Raw genomic sequence first — 9,498 nt, 5'->3', positions numbered from 1 at the left:
AGGTGGATTAAGCTCTCCCATTGGCATAGGTAGCATCTTCTCTAAGCACTACAGTGTAGACAAGCCCTGAGACCTAGCTGGGATGGACGGGTGCCTAAACAGAGGGGGATTACAGCCTCTGCCACAAAGGCAGTTTGCCTGCTTGTGGTGATGCATGGCACCGTGCTATTAATATTTGTATTGCACTAGCACCTAGGAGCCCCAATCATGGATCAGGACCCCATTATGCTCGGCCTGTACAAACAGAACAAGAAGATGACCCTTGTGCCAAAGAACTTGCAGTCTAAGTATGCTGAGTAAAGTTTTAATCTCTTTGAAAATGGAGCATAGCCCAGACACTTTAGCATTAAATACCGCCCCGTAAGGCCATCAAAGCAGCTTTGAATCCTGGACACTAGAAAATGTTGAGAATGCCACAGTTTTAAGCTTTAAAGTCACCTGATTGGCAAACCATCTCCTTTTGCAAATCTGTTGAGGAGGGGGTGGGACTCCACCCAGACTGCACCAATACCCTTCTGCTGCTACCAACAGGGATTAACATTACTGAACACTCCTTACCCATCGGTGCAAAACACCCCTCAAACCCAGCTTTGGAGCACCATGGCCCATCTATGCTTGTGTTCTGCAGGTGCCCTCTGCTGGTAGCTGATGAGCATGGCATCAGCTTAACAAAACACCACAGCAAGCCCAGGATGGACATCAAAACCCTATGTTGTCTCCCCACATGAATACTCCAGATATCTAAGTTAGAGGGTGGTAGAATGCTCGACAATCGTTGGGGGTGGGAGGAGAAAGTCGAGTAGTTTTATACCCACCTCTGAGACAGGAAGGGATCTCCAGACTTCTTGGGCAACGTACTTGTGAATCCACTCGACGTCTCCTTTTCTTCTAATCCACTACCTCCTCCCTAACAAAACATGACATGTCAGTCTGAGCAGCATTAGGTGGTTCCACAGCTTTCTCATTCTGACAACAATTTTGTGAAAGAAAGATCCTCCCATAGACCACCTGTTTCTCCAACTCTTCAAATCCTCCACTGCCTGGTTCCCAATGTCTCAGTAAACCATAAGGAAGGGCTCCACAGACCAATAGGGGACCACTATTCTGTTCCATTCCAAGACCCAACCTGTAATTAAGGTCTAAAGGGACACAGAATTGAGTTTCATGATGAATCAGAGGGTTTCATTTTTGAAAGACATCAGGGTGGATTTCTAGATGGGCAGATGTCCCTGGGGATCTGTAGGATTCCCTCTACCACACAGGGAACCTTTTGTGTCTATGTTACTAGTTCAAATCCATAGGCTCACAGTGATCACAAGAAGAACGAGGAGTACTTGTGGCACCTTAGAGACTAACAAATTTATTTGAGCATAAGCTTTCGTGGGCTAAAACCCACTTCATTGGATGCATGCAGTGGAAAATACAGTAGGATGATATATATACACAGAGAATGTCAAAAAATGGGTGTTGCCATACCAACTGTAACGAGACTAATCAATTAAGGTGGGCTATTATCAGCAGAAGAAAAAAAAAACTTGTGTAGTGATAATCAGGATGGCCCATTTCCAACAGTTGACAAGAAGGTATGAGTAACAATAGGGAAAAAACAAGGCGTTTCCAACCAATTACTGCCTGAAGGCCCTTGGGAAATGAGTTTGAGGTCTCAGTTCAGTTCTGGGGTTTCCATACACCAAAAAGCCACCACACCTGGAACTAACTGGATTCCTCATTTGCAGTCTCAGCAGAGAGACCAAGGACTAAGTGGGTCACGGAGACAAATTCCCTCTCACCATAGAGATGATCTCTTCAAGAAAGGACTCAAGCCAAGTGGTCAGGCCATGTAGGAAAGTCTGTACACTTGCCAATCATGTCATATCTGCTCTGGGGATACAGCAGCCACCAGGGCTATCAATTCACCACCTTTCACCAACACTAAGTTTCTATGGAATATGAGAACTTAATTTTGGGTGTGAAGCTGCCTCTCAGGAAAGTTTACCGCCCACTCAAGAACCAACAATGCCAACTGACGAAGAGTGTAAAAGTTGCTAGTCTCCTTTCCCATCCTTCCTCTTACTGGGGGCCCCAGTAGATTCAAAGGACTGTCATATTTAGGGAATGTTGGTCCCATCCAACCAGCTTTGGAGATTTTTGAGGCTGAGACAATGGGGACTGGACAGAGACACAGCAGAGAGTCATACCCCAGAAGAGCTGAGTCCTAGCTGGCGTGCTCCTGAGAGGTCCAGGTCACTGACGGTAGTCACTGTTACAGTGTGGTTTGGGTGATCAATGCTCACAGATTCTGTTCGGGATGTCACCAAATGTTCCAACTCATCAGCCTCATCTGCAGAGTCAACAAAACACACCATGCAGGAAAGGTGTGAACAACACAAACACAAAGCAAATGGGCTTCCCAGGCCAAACTCACCCTGACCAGTTCCTGCTCTATATGGGACTGAGAAGCCGGCACTCTGAAGCCACAGAGGCAGAGAGTGGAGTCAATAAGAACAAACATTCTCTCCCTCTATACAGGGGATCTCACATTTTGGCAAAGCCTTACAGATCACCTCCCAATTGCTGCTTTCTATACCTCCCATCCCCACCATATACAGTCTCTGCCTGGAAAGATGGTGGCTGAGGGATTCCTCTCTATAGCCCATCAACACTGCTTCTCAGTCAGACACAGGGGGCAATAAAATCATCGCTGGGCTAAGTGGGCTGCCTCTGCTTTACTCCCAACTCATACCACACCAATGAAGGAGAGATTGGACACGTGTCTCCTAACAGCAGGGGATAAAACTTTAAGGCATCAGGTTGGCCCTCAGTTAAAAACCCCTCCTTGTAGCTTCAGCACCCAGACATTTTGGGGTTTTTTCCACATCAACTGAGTTGTTGGTCATTATAGGGTACAGATCCACCACAGCAGACAACACTCACCTAGGGCCTCTTCTCTCTCTGTCAGCATTTTCAGGTACTCCTTGTGCCGCTAAAAAGGAAACCAGTCAAGTCCAGTCTTACCAGCTGTCACCCATGGCACAATCTCCAAACCCTTGCCCAAAGCATGCCCCCCCGCCCCTTCCTCCACAACTGGGATGCAAAATAAATTTCGAGTGTCAAGTTGTCCTGCATATACAGCACTGGCTAGAGCCAGTGTGAGAAGAGGTGGTGTAATCTTCCTCCATACGCAGCTGTGCCAGTGCACATCAATTCTACCCTACTAATGCATCCCATTATTATAGTCCTGGAGCTACCATGCAGCTCTGCTGCTCCATCCAAATGCTGCAGAACCTCCAGCTATTCCATTCCTTCTTCCCCTCTCAGCACCCTGTCTTACCAATCCACCTTACCCATGCCCTGAAACACTCCAGCTATTCCACAACTACTGTATGGCCCCTTGCCACAACATACTACCATGAACTAAACACCTCTAACCAGCGAACCACATAGATCACCTAGGGGAAAGTACCTCCTCTTTCATCTTCCTTTGCTCCTCTTTCAATTTTCGCTTGATCTCCTCCACGGCCACTTTCCGCCTCTCCACTTTCCGCTTGTGGAACCCAGTCAGGAACTCCCTGCAGAGCACACGGGGCAGGTTACAGCCATCCTGCACAGAAGAGAAGCCCTGACCCTTGCAGAAGCCCCTCCCGCCCCCAGAGAGAGGGGTGGGGAATGAGAGGAAGAAAACCAGCTATCTGGCGTGGCCTGCAGCTCTTCACAGAGTAGAGGAGGAGGAGGACCAGCATAGAGCGTTCCCAAAGCTGAGGCCCACAGCCCACCTTTTTCCTACCAGTTCAAGAGGCCCTCCTCACTCAGCATTCAAAGAAAGGGACAGGGAGAGAAGAAACATCCCTAGTGTGGGTGTGGGTGTGTGTCTGCTTCCCACGTGGTGGGAGGCACCTCTGCAAGGGGTGCAGTCCAGCTACTCCCCCCCACCCCACCCCACCCCACCCCACCCACACTTGGGGAGTGGGGAGGCACCTCTGGAGGAAGTGGGGGTCCAGCTGCCTTGTCCCCTGACACGCACACGTGAGGAGGCGACTCTGATGCTGCCCCTCTCACACACGTGGGCACGGCCGGCGGCGTCTCTGCCGTCGGACCCTCCTGACACCGGGCAGCTGCGGCCCATGGAGCCCGGCTCGGAGCCCCGCTCACTCACCGCCGACTGTCCTCATCGAAGATCACCGCCCGCCGGAGCCTCGCGCCGCTACCCCCCTTCTTCTTGCGGCCCATGCCGGCCCCGGCCCGGCAGCGCTGCTCCTTCCGGGGAACAGCCGCCCGCCGGGCTCCTCCCAGCGCAGCCGGGACAAGCTGCGCCCGGCCCCTTCCGCTCGGCGGCTCGCCCGCTGCGTCCCCGCAGCGCCCCCAGCAGATCGGCTCGGTTGCTCCGCTGGCCGGGGAGGGGAGCGTTACAGCCTGAGCTGGCAGGCCGGGGGTGAAGGGATGATCCTTCCCTACGCGCCATCCGGGAAGGATTCGGGCTGGGGCGTGGGAGAGGCCTTGGCCAGGTGGCTCTCAGCTTCAACAAGCGTGACCGACAGTGTGCGCAACGCAAGCCCTAGCTCACTCACCCTTTACACCCTGGCTCAGGTTTGGGCAGGGCTGAGCTCCTCCGGGAGTTTCATACCCGCCTACGCTGTGTCCCTGCTCTCGTGGGGCGCATCTCCCCTTTCTCCCACCCCGCAATGCCTGAGGCCATTCCCAGAACAGTCTCTGTACATTAGTAATAACAATAGCTGGAAGTTCCCAATCCTGGGAGCCTAGGTTGGGGCGGAGCTGGAGAGACAGACTTGTGATTTTTGAATGCTTAGGTTAGCTATTCTGTGGGGGTCCTTCTCTGAGGCACTGACACCTTATCTACTAACAACCAAGGGAATACAGTCAGAATGAATTCACAGCCTCGCTGCCTCTCCTCTAGTTTCCTGATCTGAACTTTATTCTTCTTCAGTTTGCAGCTTTTCTGTACCCACCTCCTGTCAATTACCTGTTCTCTTCTTAGTAGGTCAAATTCTGCCCTCAGTTACAACCATATAACCCCACTGAATAAAATGGCACTGGGTGTACACGAGGGATGAAAGTGGCCCTTTATCTCTGTTCTTTTAACTCACCGAAGGTGTTGCCACTGGGGACTGAGGGCATGTTCTTTACTAGCCTGGAGATGTTCCCCTCAATGTAGTTGTTGGACTAATGCACTGCAGGGCACTAAGAGTGTGAATGCATTTGTCTAGCAACTGCACATAAGGGAGTATATCTGGACTAGCTCCAATATCTTCCCCTCTCTATCGTATTTATTTAGGCCTAGTCTAAAAGACACGGTTACTAAGCTACCTTGCATTGACCTGCCTGTGGAATGTCTCCACTTATTTGGCGCCCACTTACATTAGTGCCTCTCTACGCCAATTTAGTAACACCACCTTCCCAAGCAGTGTAGAGTCAGTTGATGTAAGTAGGTCAACACAGTGTCAATGTAGACACTGTGTTGCTTACATTGACTGGCTTTTGGGAGCCATTCTACAATGCCCCACACTGACAATACAATCGATACAAGCACTCCTGGTGAGGACACACACCACCGACACAAGGAGCTAAGTGTGCACACACAAGTGATTTAATAACTGGGGGGGCTGTATACTGACGTAAGTTAGGTTGAGATAATTTTGTAGTGTAGACATGGCCTTATCTAGCTTATACAGTGCTCATCACCATACTATCAGAGCTCCTGGAAGTAGCGCATCCACTCTTCCCTCTCATAGCTCGGGAGTGGTGTGCCCACTCTTTACAGAAGGGCACAACTTACAAAATGGTTACTTACCATAACGGTTATTGTTTGAGATGATTTGCCTGCAGGGGTCCCACTTGTAGGTGAAATGCAGGCTCCTTGCATGCACAAGCATATGACTTTCTGGAGGGCCCATACTGTCATTTTCTTCTACTGTTTCAAAAATCTATCACAAAACTGAAATACTAGAGAAGAATGTGGATCACTACAGTTACTGTGGTAAATAACTTTTTCTTCAGGCATTGCCTATGTGGATTCTCTTGCAGGCAACTGGTAGAGGGCATTAGGAAATGGTAGGTGTTATTAAGTTAATACCTGTACAGTGCTTTAAACATTTCCATTGCTTATTTTTGTTATTTTATTTCCACTGTACTGCTGAGTTGAGCTGGTGGGAAAAGTTCCAAATTTGCCAATTCAAAATATTTTGCAGAGATGGTGCAATTTCACTGAAGTTCCCATGGAACCCTGCCTGTCAGTTGTTTTCCTCCCACCTTGCCTGTCTGGCTCCTCAGTAGCCCACCTGATGAGCTGCTGGGAACCCCAGACTTCCAGGGTCCTCGGCTCTGGGCAGCACTTAAAGGACATTGCTCCAGAGATGGGGCTCCATTCCTTTTCATGGAGAATTTTGAAATTTGGAATTAAACCACATTTTGAAATATTAACATCCTCCATGAAACAGAATTACCTTTCTCCACCCAGCTCTAATGCTGAGTGAACCTCTCTACAGTACCCAAGTGGAGAAGGGATAACATTTCTTCCTTTGGCACTATCTTATGCTAGGGATCCCTGAAAGGGATGTGGAAGAGGGATACAGGCAGCATGGAGTGAAATTGGGTAAAGTTTCCCTTTGAAATGATTTTTAAGAACAATTGATCTGAGGTAATACTACTCCATGCAACAAGGAAATAAGAAAGACAGTTGCCAAAGGAGCAGGAGGAGGGGAACAGGTCCACAGAGAAGGCTGGTCCAAGATTCTTGACTGGACTGTCAGATATAAGACCTTGCAGCAGATGACATGGTCATCCAGTTAGCAGTTGCAGATGCTGATCTCTGTGAAAATGTGTCTATCTCATAAGTAACTCTCTGGACTTGTGCAAAGGCCTTTTGTTAGTGTGTTACCTGTGTAACCATGGAGACTGAAATCTAAACTAAGGAGTTCACTTCTTTGCAGATGGAGGATGACCGTTCTAGAGACCTCAGCATTGCTCTTGAATCTTTAATAGAGAATGCAGGGAATCATTAGTTTTGTTGCTAAACAGAGTAGGCCTGTTGGAATTATTAATAATATTTGAAATTATTAATGTTGATATGGGAAATCACCAAACACTAATTTAACCATTAATTCAAATTTAACCATTAAAGCCAAATGGTACTTATACAATTGCTCTAAACATGCCTAAAAAGCCTAACTAATACACAATTTACTACATCCAAACAGTAACAAAACATTTAGACGCATTTGATCAAGATACTTACAACTGGGCTAAACCCAGGGGTACTGAGACTCATATCAGTCAGCTCCAACGTGGTCAGGCAGGTATTAGCAATGAACCCCTTAAGAGTTTACTTTTTATACCTTTTAACAAACAAGTGATGTCCCTGCCAATTACTGACTTCAGCTAAAAAACAATTGGAGACAGTTCACCCTTTTTTCCACTCTTAATCCAGATAAGATTTACAATCTCCTTTCTTCCCAAAGCCTTTCCTCCCCTCCTTCTTGGTGTGGAACAGCCTTCCCATTGCACCTGGGTTCACATAGGCTTTAACCCTGGTGTGTGGGATGGGGAAGAGCCATGTCGGCTCACTGTAAGACAGATTCTCTATGTGATTTAAAGCCATCTGCAGTCACCCCTATTGATCAGAGACCTTCTTTTTAGAAAATTTCCCTTATCTTATTAGTTATTCTTTGAACCAGACATCCTCCCTACTTTATTCTTTTTGGCCTTATAACTCATTATTTCCAAAGCCTTCCTTCTACTTGCTCGTCATGGCCTTTCTTTACAACACATGTATTTTCTTAACCAAACTTAAGCTAACTTTAGTTCTTTAATTTTATACTTATCCTACAGGGGTCCTCAAAAGGGAGGTACTCAATGGTTCTTTGGACCTCTCAGGCAAACCTAAAGACTGGACCAAGGAATATCAACGCATCATCACAGGTATGGCCACTGCTCTAGCTGCTATCACCTGCATCAAAAGTTGCTTAGAAGGCATGTTTTGTCACTTGATGACCCTCTGCTATCCCTGACTTAGTTTCCCTCTTAACAGCCTCAGGAAGCTGATCCTGGTGAGCAGTGGCACTGGAACAGTTTTAATAGTGGGGGTCCTGAAAGCCAGCCCCCTTACCCCTGTCTGCGCCCCTGCCCCCTGAGCTGGGTCTGGGAGCAGGGCCGGGTCTCCAGGAGGGTGGGACCTCCTGGAGGATAACAGCTTGGGGCAGGCACACGGCTGGCAGCCAGGACCCTGGGCGCGGGGCCGGGACCCTGGGCGCAGGGCTGGCAGTGGAGCCCCAGGCACGGGGCTGGGAGCCTGCCTGTGGGGCTGGGAGCAGAGCTCTGTGTAAAACCTGGGGGTGCTGGAGCACCCCCTGCACTCCTAGTTCCCATGCAGGTGAGGAAGCAGTATTTAGCTAACATTGCCTGGTAGCTGGATATCCTCATCTGGAGGGAGGCTGAGGAGTATGCCTTTTCCCACAGAAGATTTAACCTCTTTGGATTTCTCTCCCTAGGTGTTGAGCAAGGAGAATCAGATTATTGTTTTTTTCTTGCGGGTTGGGTGGTTGCAAAAGCATTCAAACCTCAGGGAACTTGGTATCTTCAGTCAGCTCTTTTGCAGGAAGGGAAGTTGGTGTGAGCCACAGATCCTTTCGGGGCTCCAGAATGCCTTCATTTACAGGAATAGCTACCCTACTAGGGCCTGTAATATGTGGCACAAAACTGAGACTTTCTCTGCTCAGCTGCCAGCTCCAGGTCTAGCATTTCAGCAGTTCTCCCCATAACTATTTTTATAGTCAGGAGAAGTTGCTGGAGGAACCACAGTGTCATCTGGGGATGAATAGAAGGGATAAGGAGGTCCTGTGGCAGGATACACACGAGTCTTTTCATCCTCCCATTCTTCAGAGCAGAATTGCTGAGGGAGATGCTTTGGAGCTCTCACAGGAAAAGAAAGTGTAACCATCCTGGCCTCTTTTCTGCCTTCTTGGGTGTTCAACCCCTTTCAGGTACAGGCAATGGAACCCACATGAGCCATAAGGCTATGGAGGTGATATGCCAGGAGGAACCCTGGAAGCAGGAGGCATCCAAGAGGTAAAAGGAGCCTCACCAAAATGAAGATGCTGGAACTGAGAGATCCAAGGATGGACCTTGGTCCTGTTCCTGACAACAACGAGGTTAACTCTGGGGTGCTCTGGCTCAAAAACCTGCTGCACATGGATAGCATGTCAGGGACAACAGAAAGGGGCAAGTGGAGGCTTCTTTATTTTGTTCTGAGGAAGTAGTAGTAAGGGCCAAGCTGAAGGGAGGTGTGGACCTCCTCAGTGCTGATAGGTCCCAGGAAGACACAGAATCAACAGTCGATGCAGAGGGTCCTGATGCTGAAGTAGCCAAGGTAGAAGAGGCTGCAGCACTGCCCTTGAGGATGTTGCCTTTATGATTCTCTGTAAAAGATGTAATTGAGGCAGGTAAGTAGGGCTTGACAGTCTGAGTACTAAAGGATTTACAAATTGG

The 9,498-nt window shown here is 48.6% G+C and overlaps 1 protein-coding gene across 1 annotated transcript in view; it reads right to left on the bottom strand.

The window, feature by feature from the left end:
• Nucleotides 1-4,336, bottom strand: part of NOL12 (nucleolar protein 12) — a 5,212-nt gene extending 876 nt beyond the window's left edge. The window contains exons 1-5 of the mRNA XM_073325805.1: nt 4,154-4,336; nt 3,464-3,569; nt 2,935-2,983; nt 2,199-2,341; nt 816-907 (exon numbers count right to left, since the gene is read on the bottom strand). Of these exons, the coding sequence (XP_073181906.1) occupies nt 816-907; nt 2,199-2,341; nt 2,935-2,983; nt 3,464-3,569; nt 4,154-4,227 (464 nt within the window). The 5' untranslated portion in view covers nt 4,228-4,336. The remainder of the gene's footprint in view (nt 1-815; nt 908-2,198; nt 2,342-2,934; nt 2,984-3,463; nt 3,570-4,153) is intronic.
• Nucleotides 4,337-9,498: the final 5,162 nt, after the last annotated feature.

The sequence above is a fragment of the Lepidochelys kempii genome, chromosome 1, assembly GCF_965140265.1.
Source record: "Lepidochelys kempii isolate rLepKem1 chromosome 1, rLepKem1.hap2, whole genome shotgun sequence".
Lineage (NCBI taxonomy): Eukaryota > Metazoa > Chordata > Testudines > Cheloniidae > Lepidochelys > Lepidochelys kempii.
Note: the sequence above shows the minus strand (reverse complement) of the source record. Positions and strands in the feature narration are given on the sequence as shown.